At 38.3% G+C, this 17074-nt stretch overlaps 1 protein-coding gene across 1 annotated transcript in view; it reads right to left on the bottom strand.

The window, feature by feature from the left end:
* Window positions 1–170: 170 nt before the first annotated feature.
* Window positions 171–17074, bottom strand: part of CDR2 (cerebellar degeneration related protein 2) — a 30497-nt gene continuing 13593 nt past the window's right edge. Inside the window, exons 3-5 of the mRNA XM_031942022.1 lie at window positions 4946–5094; window positions 4484–4648; window positions 171–2154 (exon numbers count right to left, since the gene is read on the bottom strand). Coding sequence (XP_031797882.1) covers window positions 1296–2154; window positions 4484–4648; window positions 4946–5094 — 1173 coding nt within the window. The 3' untranslated portion in view covers window positions 171–1295. The remainder of the gene's footprint in view (window positions 2155–4483; window positions 4649–4945; window positions 5095–17074) is intronic.

The raw sequence follows: 17074 nt of genomic DNA, 5'->3' as shown, positions 1-17074 counted from the left end.
TATCTTGCATATTACATCTTGCTCTGCCACAATGCACAGTGCTAAATAATTGAGCATGTGCCTCTGCTAACTAAATGGTGGTCTAAACTTTATAACCACTTAAAGGAGGAAGAATAGGTTTGCCCAATGGAACAATTTTAAGTTTATGGTATGAGTAACAGGCTTGTTTGTTTCCATAGATAGCTTTATTTTTAGAAAAATATTTACAGTAGTTCAGAACTCCAGTTCTTTTAAATAGTCTTAATTTATAAGAATGTATATAGGTCCTGTATATATTATATATATACTTACAAATGGTAGAAACAAATACTGTTTAATAAGGAAACAGATAGGAAATAAGTTTTTACAACTTCTGCAATTAGTGAGAAACATTAACAAAAATTCTAGGAATTGAGTTTATTTGGCCAGCCAGCCAACAAACTGCTTTCTAGTAAAACGTAATATACATAATAAACGGAATATACATAATAAACAGGTGGCTTTTGCAAAGAAAACCTTGGTCCTAATCAACTTATGAACAATCCCCATGCTGCTTCTCAACCCTTTCCCTCTCCTCCCATTTTTCCTTTCTAAATGAGTTCTGAAAACGTGCTCTTGAAAACAGGTATGTTATAAGAACAAGTCTGAGGACAACTATTTCTCCATGTTCATTGCACACAAAATATGATTTGTGAATAACTTGCCCTCCTTTGGTTCTTTTTGAGTAGTGAAGAATAACTTGCCTTTAACATTTAAAATCAACTCGTACAAGATGCAATTAAATTAGAAAATAGTCTGCCCTATTACAAATCATATTTGCCAAATGGCCTATTCCATGGTATATTTTCCATAACTAATTTATGGTTTTCAAAAATCATGTACCCTATACACATTTCAGGATAGCTGCCTCAAACATTGACTTTTACCTGGTTTTTTAAATGCTCACACTAAGCTACATTAACCATGTGGGTGAGAATGATTCGCCCATTTTGAATACCAGTGTTTTCAGGCCCCACCCTCCCACTATAAGTACACATAATTCTCCTACATATACTCTATACTCCATTCAAGTCCATGCACCAGCCTGTTCTGCAGAGAGCCAGCTGGTTTTGTCACAGCTACTGATCCTAATAGCTATTTTGCTTCCTCTCCTTGCTCCATACATTTGTGGGGTCAGCAAAGAGAGAGTCTTCATTTGCAACGTTTACAGTGGCTGCGGCATAACCTGGATCAATTATAAACTCTGGCTTGAAGTGTTAAGATGAGATGACAGAAAAGGTATAAAAGCAAAAGCTAGAGTACTACAAACAGGTTAGCTAAGAACGTGGTGAGCGAGACTGATACTTTGTTCTTTGTTCATCTATTTCTTGCTTAGTTTTCTTGATGCAACTAAAGATCTCCTTGAAGAGAGCTTTGTATTCTGGAGGAGGGGTGGTTGGACTACTGGGGCCTGGAATGATGCTGTCCAGTTCCTGGCTGCTGGGCACCGGCTCAGCTTCTGTGCTCTTCATATTCGGGGATGGGGGGGTACCCCTGCAAGTCTGCACTGCTTTATGTTTCAGGGAGTCCTCTTCCTGCTGGCACTTCTTTAGCAGTTCTTCGTATTTGACCTTCAAAGCTCTGTACTGGGTATCTACTTCATGCAACAGGGAAATCCCTCTCTGCTTCATGGCCTCAGTCTTCCTGATGCAAGTCTCTTCATGGCCTTTAACGATGTCACTGCCAGCCAGACTACTCAGGACTATCTCGCTGCTGCTGCGTTTAAGAGGTTTTTTGCTGAGCTCTGGCCCAGCCAGTAATATTTCCTCAAGCAGGGTCTGGCTGGGTTCTTTAGTGGACAGAAACAATGAATCTGGTACCAACTTTTCAACACCATTCACAAATGAATGCTCCGTCTGTAGCATCTGCCGCATTTCCGCCACCTCTGCCTCCAGCTCCAGTGCCCGGGCTCGGTAGGCATCGGAGGCGCCCAGCTGCTGCTCCAAATCGCAGTTCTCCTTCAGCACCATCCCGTACTCCTCCTCCATCGTCATTCTCTTCTTCCGCTCCAGGTTCAGCTGGGCCTGCAACATCGTGACCGTCTTTTTCAAGTTCTCATTTTCTTCTTCATCAGGCGTTTGCTGGTTATGCATGGAGGTTATCTTCTCAGCAAATATGTGATCGTACACGAAATGCCTGGGGGAGGGGGAAACAACGCACAGAAATGATTAGGATTCTGTCTCCAAAACCATCAATGGCTACAATGAAGCCACATGAGACCAGTGAGCAATAATAATACAATAAAAGTAAATATTCAGTGTTTAAAGTATCTCAAATAACTTCAATTCTCAGGGGAATCTATTGCTAGGTAGAGAGCAGTATGTTAACTTATGGGAGAATTAGTGCCAAGTCATTTACCTCTGCTAATGGACAAAGGTGCTTATTAACTGAGGTAGCTAGTGTGGCATAAGGATTGGATGCCGGGCCTGGAGTCAGGAAGACCTCAATACTTCCTAGCTTGGCAAATCATTTAATCTCTGCCTGCCTCAGTTTCCTCAACTGTAAAACTAGGAAAGTAATAGTACCTTCCTCAAAAGGAGGTATTGTGAGCCTCAAATGATAAAACGCTGTGTGGCACAGAATTAAGTACTGAATACATGCTTGTTTCCTTAGCAGTTTTGTCTCTCTCAAGTTATATTCTATTTAATTGTAGACACAGGGAAGGTGGTATAAGACAAAAGGGTCTGAAAAAAAATGATGGGTAAGATCCCTATTAAGAGGCAACCTGAGACCAATGAGGGGAGAACAAGGGCTGAGAGAACAGACCTGGCAGCCTTCATAGGCCTTAGGCTCAGATAAAACAAGCTTTTAAAGTTGTCCTAAATAGCCAGAGACTGATGGATTAAGTTAAGATCTCAGGAAATGAAAGTTACTGGTACACTTCCCTGCATTCTCTCTCTCTTTCTGTGTGTGTGTGTGTCTGTCTCTTGTCTCTCCTTCCTCTTCTCTCCCCCCATCTCTCTCTGTCTCTCTCTCTTAAGTGACTTGCCCAAAGTCACATAACTAGGAAGTAGTAAGTGTCTGAGGTCATATTCTAACTCAGACTCTCCTGAATTCAGGGCTGGTGCTCTTCTCTACTGCACCATCTAGCTGCCTCTCCTAATGGTTCAGTCTCAAAGATCACTGAGTTTTCCAATAATCGCATCTGCCAATTCTTTATATTGGGGTATAGTTATAGTGGGCCTGGTGACTGGAAACCAGAAAGGGCTGGTAGGTAGCCAGTTTCAAACTCCCTTCCAGTACAAAATGTAATTTTCTCTTGTAGAGAAAATCAAAGTCAGACTGACAAGCTGAGCTCTTCGCATTTTTCCATGATTGTCCCATCTACCCCCTATCCTACGGAATAGCCTTGTTCTGGTGAAGATGTACTAAGACAGCAGAGGTCAGCTGTTGGCTATAAGATCCTTGTGATGACAGGCAACCATATGCTTCAAAAGACTTAATTCTTTTAAGACATCACCATCCTACGAGTTACTTGAATTCCCAACTGGGATCATCTGTGACTCTTTCCTTGTGCCCCCCAACCTCTCCATGCCCTTGCCAAGTCTCATCAATTTGCCCTGTCCTATCCCCTTCCCAGGATCCAGCACTTACAGTAGCTCAGACTCTCATCACTTCTTAATCATTATCAACAGCTTTTGATTTGGTCTCCCTGCTTCTAGTCTCTATTCTTCAGTCTTATCCTTTCACAAACTGGACATTGATGTTACCAGGATGTGGATCTGATTATATCACTCTCTTACTCTTCAGTGGGCTGACATTGAAAGCCCTCTATAGTCTGTCTTCCATTTTAGTTAATATTACTCACCTTCACCCACTCTCCCTTCTGGTCAAACCTGCCCACTCATTGTTTCTCATGCTCATAATCTTTCTATCTCTGTGATTGCCTCCCTTCCTCCTCACCCTTTTATCAGACTCACTAGCTTCCTTCAAATTACTGCTCAAGTCTTCCCATGTCCTGACTCCTTCAGGTATCAGTGCCCTTGAAATTGCATTGTATACTCTTTGCATTTTACTGATCTGCATATCTTTTGTTCCCTCCTTAAAAAATGGAGGCTACTTGAAGACAGGGGACTCTCATTTGTGTCATTGTCTTCAATTCCAAATAAAGTGCCTTGCACATTCTGGCTAATAAAGTATCCACTTAATTAATCTTCTAATGTGAAAACTCAAAAATCTCTTAGAATGATTTCAGATAAAAGAAGAATCTGAAATGAAAGAAACAGCTGGGTCCATCTTCCTCAAATTTCTGGATCCAAGTGATGAGGGTTTATACTGAATTGCCATTAATGAAAGAATCCATCATTTATAAACACAGAATTCAAGTTATAGCCTTGCTTCATATCACTTGTGATTTAAAAACTTTTTTAAAGAAAGGTACATTTTGAAAAGTAGACAATTTCTGCTTAAGTGAAACTCTGAATTTGCTTGTAAATACAAAAGGAAGAGACAAGCAGTAGCATACTTGCGTAGGTCATACAGTTCCTTCAGACACGAGAAGCTGTGTACAGACTTTCGCTGCTCACACCTCTCCTGGCTCCCCCTCCTGCCATTAGCCATCTTCAGCTCCTCCATCTGGTTCTGGAGGTAATCAACATGGCTCTGTAGGCATTCGATTGTTTCGGTAAGACTGGAAGAAGAGAGCATAGACCAATTACAGCTTGTCACATTCAATCAAAGGCATGAGCTGCAAAGGGAGATTAGTTACACTCAAAGTGGGATTTCTTAATTGGAAATGACTTCTCTTAAACTCACTCTCCTTTATTCAGGGCAAAGAAAACAAGCCCAAACTTTACCACTTCTATCACTTCAGTGGGTCACACTTCCCTTGAATCCCCTAACTATTCAGTCTACATCTACAGAATAGGCTAAACAGCTCCTCAAGGTCTCCTCCAACTTCCATGACGACAGACTATAAGAACCTTACCTCTGTATCTTTTGCTGGGATGCCTTGCTGTCCGAAACTAGCTTCTGGTTTGTCTCTTCTAGTTCCCGTGCGGTAACATCCAGCTGCTCATAAACCTTTGCATGTTGTTCATTCATCTGTCGTAGGAGCTCCACTTGTTTGGTCAGGTACTACAAGGGAAAAATGCTCTCTTAGCAGCTCAACCAAGGAAGACACAACTGGTTTATTTATTGAAAAAGTGACTTTAAATCCAAAGTAACTGTAAAACAACAAAGTACATTCTTGATAGTGAACTTTCCTGTTACCATATATCTATGTGCATATAGGCATTCAAAACACTATTCAGAAGCCTTAACAATAACAACAACAAATCTAAATGTAGGACAGGGTAATCCCATTGGAAAATATGTTTTAGAGGAAATAATTTCTATTTAATTTATTTTACTATGAAAGCATTAAGTATAAACTCCTTTCAAAGAGCAGTAACAACAATGGCTCAAATGGAAGATTCTAATTAAAACTGAAAAAACAATGCCCAATTAGGGCAATTTATTATTTTTGGCAGAAAGTTAAGAAAAGTATATTCCTTTAACAAAAAGATATTTTAGCATAATACCAATCAACCTTCCTCCCCCCTTATTTTTAATTCTGTGTGAAATGTTCTTTCTGTAATCCTCTTTATGTAAGAAACTTGCCACGTTATTTATTTTTGTAGTTCTAAGACTGCTTTCAGAAAGAGCTAAGGATAAAGGATTCTTACAGTGAAAGGGGAAAGAGACCTTATAGACTTAGCATTTAAAGTCACCTTGAACTAAATTGACCAGTTTGTAGACATTACAGCTTATATTAAAATATTTTTCATTTTAAAATACACATTTATTTTGGGGCCTGAAGCAGAAGAAGAAATTTTAAAAGTGGGTTAAAAAATTACTACCAATTACCAATAAACTCACTATATATACTTATTGAATGAAGGTCACAACAAGACAGACAGGTTTCTAAGATTACATAATACTGAGAAATGATATTATGAAACTTAGGCAGCTTATGGTATCATTGAAACAACAGTAGATAAAGACATAAGACAACCTCAGGCAGAGTCCTGGTTCTGCAATTTATTTGCTTTGTAGAAATCTCAGACAAGCTACTTAATCTCTTTGACCAATCTCTTTATCTGTAAAATGGAGATAGTCATTTCTACCATACCAAACAGACAAGGGCAGTTTGGATCAAATGAGATCACGTATGTGAAAAAATCTTGTAAAGTGTAAAATGTTCCATGAAAGATGATACTATCAAAAACAACCTAAAACAGATTATCTGATGATAAGAAAGGAAGTTCATGAAAGTGTGAAAGTTACAACACAAACTTTGTAATTTTAAGATTGCATAAAACCCATTTTTATGTGGCTGCTTTATACCAGTCAAACCAGCTGATTATGGATACTTTATATACACCTTATCAGGAAATGGTTTTTGGGTACATTTGTACCATGGTGACAGCCTGGCACATGACAACCCTTTTCAGATTCATTTTCTTTCTTTCTTTCTTTTTTTTATTATAGCTTTTTATTTACAAGTTATATGCATGGGTAATTTTACAGCATTGACAATTGCCAAACTTTTTGTTCCAATTTTTCCCCTCCTTCCTCCCATCCCCTCCCCCCATGGCAGGTTGACCAATACATGTTAAATATGTTAAAGTATAAATTAAATACAATATAAGTATACAAGATTCATTTTTTAAAATTTACTTCAAAGGTGGTTAAGTTGTACAATGGAGATAAAGGGTTGGCCTGGGGCACAAAGACTTGAATTCAGGTCCTATCTGAGACATAGCTGTGTGACCCTGGGCAAGTCACTTAGCCTACCTGCTTCAGTTTCCTAATCTTGTAAAACGGGGATCAGAATAACATCCATCTCATGGTGTTGTGAAGAACAAATTAGATAACATGTAAAACTAGAAATCTTTTCCTGAGGCATCTGTGAGCTCTGCATGGTGGCTTTAGTATATTTTAAAACATTACAAGTATAACCAATGATAAAAAAAATCAACCTATATCAAATGAGATATTTGAAAGCCTTAAGAAGGTTAAGTTAAAGTAGGGTACTAGGTTATATTTTCTTTTGAATTATTCTTTAAAAAAAAAAAAAAAAAACTTTTCCCCACTTAATAGTATGTTATTATTTAGACAGCAACAAATAAGCATACCAGGCCATTCATTAAAAACAAACTAAGTAGCAAATGTCCTCACAATAAGTGTCATGCTAAAGTAAAATGCAAAGGACTGCTGCCTGGGCCAGATAAGCACAAAGAAAGCATTGAAGTCAATTAGAAGTAACTGGGTGAGACATAGCACTTGGAAAATGTAACTTTAAGAAATTAGGTGACAACACCGAATTAGTTCTCACTTACATGACAACTTATTTGAAGTAGGAGCTAACAGGTTTTGAATGGAATTTACCCTATACATTTCTCTTAAGAATTTGCCATGAACGGAATCAGCTACACCCAAAGAAGAACACTGGGAAATGAATGTAAACTGTTTGCATTTTTGTTTTTCTTCCCAGGTTATTTTTACCTTCTGAATCCAATTCTCCCTGCGCAACAAAAGAACTGTTTGGTTCTGCACACATATATTGTATCGAGGATATACTATAACATATTTAACTTGTATAAGACTGCTTGCCATCTGGGGGAGGGGAGGGAGAGAGAGAGGAGAAAAGTTGGAACAGAAGTGAGTGCAAGGTATAATGTTGTAAAAAATTACCCAGGCATAGGTTCTGTCAATAAAAAGTTATAATTATGAAAAAAAAAAAAAGAATTTGCCATGAACAAGCAAAAGTTGGGAATGATAAAAATGAATGTAATTAAGACACAGCAGAACACTCTAGGATAGCACCCGATGTCTCAACAATATCTTGATGATACATATTCAACATCTAGGCAAATATGATGGAGAAATTTGAGACTTAAATTTTTATTTCACTTCTAACTATTAACAAGCAGGAGGACCTGCTGCTGGACCACATCAAATAAGCCCTTAAAATAAAGTACTACTCAGTGATCACTTTTACAAATGACTTGGATCAGAACAAGTCACCAAAAAATCACATTAAATACTAGACCTGGGCAGGCAGTCTTGAAAACAAACAGTTGAAAAAGCAGAATTAACAGCATAATGAGAAAGTTTTGACTTTTCCCTTCAGCCTTGGCAAAAAGGTCAATGTACAGGTGATGATGTGGAAGCTCACATTCCAACTCGATTAGTTCAGAATGTGGGCCAATTGTTACACCTCAGCTAAGAGTGCAAGGTTCAGTCAGAAAGCCCAAAAGAGCCAACTTGGAGAATTAAAATAAACCTTTATTCCCCTCCAAACACTCTATAACTAAAAATGTATCCAGCAAATGTAATAGGAAAGTGAGAAAAAGAGAAACTAAAGCAGATGGATTTGGATAATCCCTGTGTCTACTCTTACTGGTAAAAAATCCTCTCAAGACTTGCCCTCCTGGAGAAGTTTCTATAAGTGAAGTAATGCTTATTTATGGGTTATTTCTAGGTTTACTTTCCAGCAACTCAGAAATCTTTCTTGTATTTTTTTTTTATTAGTCTGAGACCAAGACTTCTTTTCAGAGGACTAATGATTTTAGAGCTTTCAGGGACCTTAGCAAACATCTAACCTAGGTTAGTTAACCAACAAAGCTAACCATGGTCTTTCAGGATTGAGAAAGGTCTTGAGGTCAAAACAATTTTCATAATAAGCATTTGTTGGGAGGCAATCAAGGTTAAATAACTTGCCCAGGGTCACATACCTAGTATGTGTTTGAGACTAAATCTGAACTTGGGTCTTCCTGATTTCAGGGTTAGTGGTCTATCTACTGTGACACCTACCTGCCTCCTCCCTCTTCCTCTCCCTTCTCTCCCTTTCCATTTCCCTCTCTCTCTCCCAGGACTCATCTGCTAGATTTTTACCTCTCTGTCGGGATTTCTCTGCTACACCTTTACTTCTCTGTCAGGACCTGCCACCAAGGAAGTCAGCCAGCAAAGCTGACCTCTCAGTTCTAATAATAAACTTCTTTTGCCAGTTTAACATTTTGGGTTCGTAAATTCATTTATGAAGGACTTGCACCGATCAGAAGGGGGTTCCCACAACTCCCTGCCCTGCACCAGTTTCACAATAATATTAAGAGAGTATTTGCCTAATCGGACAGCTAACACGATAGTCATGGAATCAGGAAGACCTGAGTTCAACTTTGGCCTCCAACACTTACTATCTGTGTGACCCTGGACAAGTCACTTAACCTGGTTGCCTCAGTTTTCTCATCTGTAAAATGAACTGAAGGAAAAGGCAAATCCAAATGGGGTTAAAAAGAGTCAGATACAAATGAAACCAACGAACAACATTTTGTCTGTTAAAATACCCCTTCCCTTTTCAGTATGTCTATGAGGCTGGGTTTTCTTCAGACTTCAACCAAAATAATATATTGCAAAAGACTGAACGCAAAAGCATTCTATTAATTCATTAAAGAGAATTAAGACAATAAAGACATTTCCCAAAAGATGTAAAACAATGCCCCTTCTCTTACTAATTTGGAAAATTGTTATTATTCCTAAAAATGTGTTATCTATGTTAACATGTAATGGATTTCTTATTAATAAATATTTGAAAAGCATGTCAGTTTTTATTTTTATTTTTAATATGGTAAATATTAATAAACATAACCTAAATGTTGGATTCATTGCTTTCAGTTGAGTCTGACTCTTCGAACCCCATTTGAGGTATTCTTGGCAAAGATATAGGAGCTACAACAGTGATACTGTATGAGGATGTATTCTGATGGAAGTGGATTTCTTCAACAAAGACAAGATCTAACTTAGTTTCAATTGAACAAGGATGGACAGAAGCAGCTACACCCAAAGAAAGAACGCTAGGAAATGAATGTAAACTGCTTGCATTTTTGTTCTTCTTTCCAGGTTATTTATACCTTCTGAATCCAATTCTCCCTGAGCAACAAGAAAACTGTTCGGTTCTGCACACATATATTGTATCCAAGATCTACTGTAATCTATTTAACATGTATAGGACTGCTTGCCATCTTTGGGGAGAGGGTGGAGAGAGAGAGAGAGAGGAGAAAAACCGGAACAGAAGTGAGTGCAAGGGATAATGTTGTAAAAAATTACCCTGGGATAGGTTCTGTCAACAAAAAGTTATTTAATAATAATAAAAAAAAAGATATAGGAGCTATTTCTTTCTCTAGATCATTTTACAGATTTGGAAACTGAGGCAAACAGGGTGAAATGGCTTGCCCAGAGTCTGAAGCCACATTTGACCTCAGGAAGATGAGTCTGTCTGACTTAGCCCTTCCATTTCAGTCCATTCTTCACTCAGCCATTAAATTGATCTTCCTCAAGTTCAGATCTGCCTATGTCAAGCCTTTCTACCTTAGTCAATAAATTACCTCTTCTGTCAAAAACAAAATCCTCTGTTTGACATAATCTGATCCCCTCCTACCTTCCTAGTCTTGGTAGTACCTTAACTCACTCCCTGCACATTGTGACCCAATGACAATGGCCTCCTTGTTCCTGTTCCTCACCCAAGACATTCCTTCCTCAAACTCCAGGCATTTCCACAAGTCCCCTCCTTCTCATCTCTACCTCCCAGACTTCTTTTAATCCCAGCTAAAGTGCCACCCTTTAAAGAAGCTTTTCCCAATCCCCCTTAAGTCTAGTACCTTCCCTTGGGTGATTATCTCCAATTCATCATGTATATATCTTGTTTGTACAGAGTTGTTTGCACATTATCTCCCCAATTAGACAGCTCCCTGGGCACAGGGACTATTACAAAATTGCTTTTCCTCCCTCCTCCCCCCATCTCCTAGCCTTCAGCACAGTGCTTGACACACCAGGAGATGCTTAATAAAAGGCCTATTGACTGGTCTCACTGCTCAGTACCTAAGTTTTCTAGGAAGACAGATCTTCAAGAATAGATCTCCCAACAAGAATACTGCTATAGTTCTATTTGATGCCATGTACTGGAAATGATGGGGGGGGGCGGGGGGGATCCTGAAACTGTCCTGATTTTGGGGTTAAACACTTGAGAACTTCTTGAAGGGGAGAAACTCCTTGAACTCTCCTGGAAGAGACCAGCCTCAGGGAACCAAGATAAAGTGGGTTCATTCTGTTATCTTGGTGGGACTAGTTGAGTCCAGGACCACTCCTACTTAGGAAGCTGGAGATCTAGATTTCTATCGACCTCTATTGAGTTGGAGATTAGGATGTTTACACAGAGGTGTCTGCACACAGCAGGTGCTTAATAAATTTGCTGTGATAGACTTGGCTCTTCTCAGTAATATTCAAGACAATTAAAAAAAAAAAAAAAGGAAATGACAATTCCAATACACTTGGAATAGAAAATGCCATTTGCTTCCAGAGAGAATAATTATGAAGATTGAATCTGGATCAAAGCATAGGATTTTCACCTTTTTTTGTATGTTTGCTTTTTCTTTCTTGTGTTTTTTTCCCTTTTGGTTTGATTTTTCTTACATAACATAACAAATATGGAAATATGTTTAAAAGGATTGTATGTGTTTAACCTTTTATCAGATTGCTTGCTGTCTTGGGTAGAGAGGAAATAAGGAAGGAAGGGAGAAAAAATATGGAACACAAGGCCTTACAAAAATGAATGTTGAAAACTAAGTTTTATATGTATTTGGAAAAAAATAAAATACTACTGAGAAACCAAATAAATAAGCAAATAAAATCAATTTGCTGAACCAAATTATAAATCCTAGTTTAATACCATCTATACCCCATTATGCTGCCTTAAAAGCAGAAGGAGGTTCTCTAAGCAAAGTTCAAGTACTAATAATGATGAGATTAGATTCAGGGTAGTCTCCCCTCAATTTCTGGTCGGGGGACCAAATGATGAGATTAGATTCACAGAACCAAAATGAGATTGGGATTCCTGGGGTCAGGGAGTTAAATGATGAGGTTAGTGGCAGGTTTGGGGTTCAGGGAACCAAATGAAGAGGTCTGGCTCCCCTAAACCTTTTAGGATTCGATGCTTGGGTAGGGAGTTTTGGAAACCCCCCTTCTGGCAGCACAGAGATCCTTTGTAAAGGAATCTATGAACCCAAAAAGCTAGACTGATAAAAAATTTATTATAGGTATTGACAAGTCAGCCTTTGCTATGCATGAATAGGCTGAATTCCTTAGTGGCAAGGTCTCAACAGATAAGTAAAGTTTCTAAGTAGAGAAATCCCAAAAGAGAGGTATAAAGTCTCATTAGGGAAATAGGTGAGGATAAAGAGAGGGTGACGCTGAAAGAGAATATTCCAGCGGGCAGAGTTTGCTAATATGCTATGGATGGCATATTAGGTCCTCTGCAAGGAGAGGGTTTAAAGTCGCAGTTTTTATAAGGAAATCTGAGACAGAAGTTTCAATTGAATGAGATTCCCTTAATGCTGTCACTGCCCCCAAGCCTAGATGAGACCACTTACTGGGAGTGGTTTTGAGCCAACAATAGGGGCAGGAAATCTTGGAATTGAATATTTCACCTAGTCTCACCACAATAAACCACTTTATCTTGGTTCCTTGGGGTGGATCTCACAGAGGAAGATTCAAAGAGAATTTCTCTTTGACGTCTATAGAGAGTTTTGGGGTCCCTTCCTCAATAATATTAAGAATTTGTATACTTTATTACTCCATTAGCAACCACTTAAAATAGCTTATAGATGAAGTGATAAAACTACCCTCCACTCTGTTCACCTACTGAAAACACAAACTTGAAAAGGACTTGTGGAATTGTAAAGGCTATCCACCAATCTGTGTCGGGGCACATGGATGTTCAAAGTAATTTTCCACATTAAATGTTTTTCTTCCTTTTTCCTTTCCAGAACCGAAAAATTAGTCCTGGAATCCAGAAAACCTTGATGCTCAGATGTTAATACTAGCAAAATATCTGAAATTAACAGGAATCTATCCAACTTGAGCACAGATAACTTGACAAACTAAAAAATCTCTTTCCAGCTAGCAGGTTGGTGCCAATCCTATTAGAACTGTTAAAAATCTAGTTTTCCAAAGAAGCCACATTGTAGGTCTAAAATCCCCACTACTAAAATTCCCCGTAGCCTATCTACTTCCTTAATAGGTCAAAGGCTGCTCTAATTTACAATCATCTTTTCTTCCACAAAGCCTGAGGTTTCTGGTGTGTTAGGGAAACAGCAAAAAATCAACCTTAATCATCAAGGAACTCACATAGTTAGGAGGAGTGTACATGATAACACATATACAGGAAAGGAAATTCAAACATAAACAATGTAAGATAACCAAGTCATTTTTGAGGGGAGGACACTAGCAACTGAAATTAGGGGAAGAGGGGAGTGAAGAGGGAACAAGATAGGCTTTCAGTAAGAGGCTGTAATAGTAAAGCTGAACTTTGGAGATAAAGAGGACACTTATTTATTAAAGACCTACTATATGCCAAGTACTGTGCTAAGTGCTTTACAAAATTATTTTGTTTGATGTTCACAACAGAGAAGTAGGTGCTAATATGATCCCCTACCCCACTACAGTTGAAAAAAATGAGCCAGACAAGGGCAATGAACATTTGAACTCTGCCCTTCCTGGGCCTCATAGCTGCCTCTTCTTTTTCCTGAGGGAAGCAAAGTATTCTGTAAGACATGACAGTGAGGAGGTTATATATTCCAGGGATTGGGATACAGCTCAGGCAAAGGCATGGAAATGGGAAATGGAATAAAGCACACCAAATGGGGAGGTCTGGCTATAATTTAAGATATTAGGAAGGTACAATAAACCCAGGAAAGTTGGCTGGAGCCAGAAGATGAAGGGCTTTTTACAAGTCAAACAGAGGAGTTTCTTTCTATGTTAGCCAAAAGAGGTGCTGTCAAGACGACCTGACCCATCACCACACATTGTTCTTCATTCAATGTGAGTGGTTTGCTTTGGGATTATCCTTTTTTTTTCCCCAGTCATGCAAAACATTTCTATTTTAGCCAACTTGTCAAAGAAAACACACACGCGCGCGCGCACACACCCCTACCCAAGAAAAATAAAGCTTAAAAAATTGCTCTGATCTGTATTCAGATTCTATTAATTCTTCCTCTGGAGGTGGAAAACAATTTTTCATCATAAGTCCTTTGCTTAATTGTATTGCTGAGAAAAGCTAAGTCATTCTCAGTTGATCATCATTTGATATTGCTATTCCTGTGTACAGTGCTTCTCCTGTTTCTGCTTACTTCACTTTGCATCACTTTGATGACAGTAAAACTACCTGAGAAAGCCCTGTAAAGTTATGTAAAATCATCAACAAAAAGTTATACAAACTCAAATGGTCTTACATCCTCTGGAAACAGGAAGATGAGTCTTCAGAAAATGTCTACTTTCATATACAAACTCAAATGATCTTGCATACAGAATGTCAATTCATAAGACTCATGTATAAAATGGGTCTTCAGAAAATGTCTCTTTGCAAACCACTTCTCTCTTGAGAATGATACTGCCCACCAAGAAAGTCTTTCTCTTGGTGCCTCTTTAACAATAAAAGCTTTTTTTTTTTTTTTTTTTTTTTTTAAACCACAACCTTTGAGTTTAGCAAATTTACTTCTCGGTGAACTTGCGCCTTGGAGAACAAGGAAACCCTCACTCATTCCTGGCACACCTCTCCTTTGGTACCCTGCCCTCATCAACTTTATATAAGTTTTTCCAGGTTTTTCTGAAACCATCCTGCTCACTTCTTATAATACAATAACATTTCATCACAATCATATGCCACAACTTGTTCACCCATCCCAATTAATGGATATCTCTTTTAATTTCCAATTCTTTGCCACTACAAAAAGAGCTGCTATAAATATTTTTGTACATACAGAATCCTTTTTCATTTTGGGGTTGAGGGGGAATCTCTATGGATAGACCTAGTAGTGGTATTGTTGGGTCAAAGGGCATGCACAAATGTATAGCCCTCTGAGCAGCCTTAGAATTGTCTTAAACTTTCGAATTGTCTTAAACTTTTGTTTAAAATTTCCCTAAGGTCTCTGCTAACAGAGTAGATCAAACAATTAATCAACAAGAATTTAATAAACCACTACAATATGTCATGTACTGGGGATACAAAGACAAAACTAAAATAGTTTCTGACATTAAGGAGCAGACTTCCTATCTGAAGCAGGAAAGACAACTTAGGCATACATAAGTACATATGAAAAAATATAAATTTGGAAGTGGGGACAAGAGAATACTGAAGCTCTGAAGTCAAGTAAGAGATTCTAAGAGCTGAGGGTGAGAAGAGAGCACTTTCCAAATATGGGAGACAGCAGTATAAAGGTACAGAGAAAGATGAGTGACTATGTCATCATGTGTGAGGAACAGTAAGGCAGCCAGTTTGGCTGAATTATAGAGCACAGGAAGGGGAATCAGGGCTAAAAAGGTTGGAAAGGCACATCAAAGCTAGTTTGTGGAAGTCTTTAAAAGTCACAGGAACATTATTTGATTTTAGCACTAATAGGATCCAGCTAATAAAGTGAACTTTATTGAGTGGGGGTGGGAGTGAGAAATGATTTGTATTTTAGGAAAATCACTTTTCCAGCTGTGTGATGAATGGGAGAAAGAAGAATTGTTGCAAATAGACCAATTAGGAGGTCTTTGCAATAGTGCAGATTAAAGGCGATGAGGACTCAAACTAGGGTGATGGCCTTGATAGAAACATATGAATATTAGAGATATTACAAAGACAGAAACAACATTTGGTAACTGATTGGATATGTGACATGAAAGAGAGGATTACTCACGGTGAACCCTTATGCTGTTACTTGAGAAACTGGAAGGACGGTGGTGACCTAGACAAAATTAAAGAAGTCTGGAAGACTTTTTTAGGGGATAAAGATATTCAATTTCAGACATGTTGAGTTGTCTTTCAGAACATCCAACTGGAGATGTTTAGGAGGCAGTTGGAGATGAATGACTGGAGCTCAGGAAAGAGTCTAGGGCTACATGTAGAGATGATTTCTACATAAGGATCATATTAAATCCATGGGAGCTGATGAAGTCACCAAATGAGAGTAGAAAGAAAGGAAATAAAAGAAGGCCCAAGATGGAACTTTGGAGAATACCTGCAGTTGGAAGGAGAGAGGGGTCATCATATAAATGATCAACCAGTAAAAATAACTGATAAAGAGTCAGATAGGAACAAGAAAAACCAATAAAACAAGCAGTGTGTTAAAATGATAATGTCAAAAGCCAGACTACCAAGAGTTAAAAAATAAATAAGAACGCAAGAAGTAAAGGGGTGAGATTGCCCTTTTTTTTTTTTTTTAAACATGATGTTTAAAGTAAGGAAAACAATAAGGATAAATACTCTTTATTATGAATTCTTCCCACCTCGCTCTCTTCCATTTTAACCCCTCAACTCCTGCCAGATCTGATCATTCCTTTCTCAAAAACTCTCAGGACTCCTTTAGGTCTTGCCAACATCTCACCTGCTGGTCAAGCCACTGTGCAGTGCTTACCCTATCTTTCCTCTTTTTCTCCCCATATCCCTCAGAATACACTAACTGCAGTCAAACTGGACCGACTTGCCTCCTACCCATGTTGTGCTGTTTCCCATTCCAGAAATGTCTTCACCCCGGCCTCTGGATTTCCTTCCCATTTTTAAAACCTAACTGCATTTTTAAAACCTAAACTGTACCTTCTTCAGGACCCCCTGGTCAGTTTAAACTTTTACCCTTTGGAGTTTAAGCAACACTTCACTTTGTCCCTCTCCAATGTACTCCAATAGTGCTGCATATTGTTATCATACATAAATGTGGAAGGACCTTATAAGATAAGGTGACAAACTTCACTGTAACCTCCAGATCAAGGATTGTCTAAATTAAACTCTTGACCTCCAAGTAGGCAATATTGTGCTCTGTGCACAGTTGGCATTTAATAATTAAGATGAATCTGAAATATATAATTATCAGAGTTAAGTGTACTTTAAATCATCTTGGGACTATGTAATATAAAACAAAATTTTCTTTCCCTTCTGTTCTCCATATATGATGTGAAGCACAAAGGAATTAATCAAATAATATGATCCATCTAGGGTACTAGTTAAGCTAGAAAGTAATTTTATTTGGCTAGTGTGCCATCT

The sequence above is a fragment of the Sarcophilus harrisii genome, chromosome 1 (genome assembly GCF_902635505.1).
Source record: "Sarcophilus harrisii chromosome 1, mSarHar1.11, whole genome shotgun sequence".
Classification (NCBI taxonomy): domain Eukaryota; kingdom Metazoa; phylum Chordata; class Mammalia; order Dasyuromorphia; family Dasyuridae; genus Sarcophilus; species Sarcophilus harrisii.
This window is presented reverse-complemented; position numbering and strand designations above follow the sequence as displayed.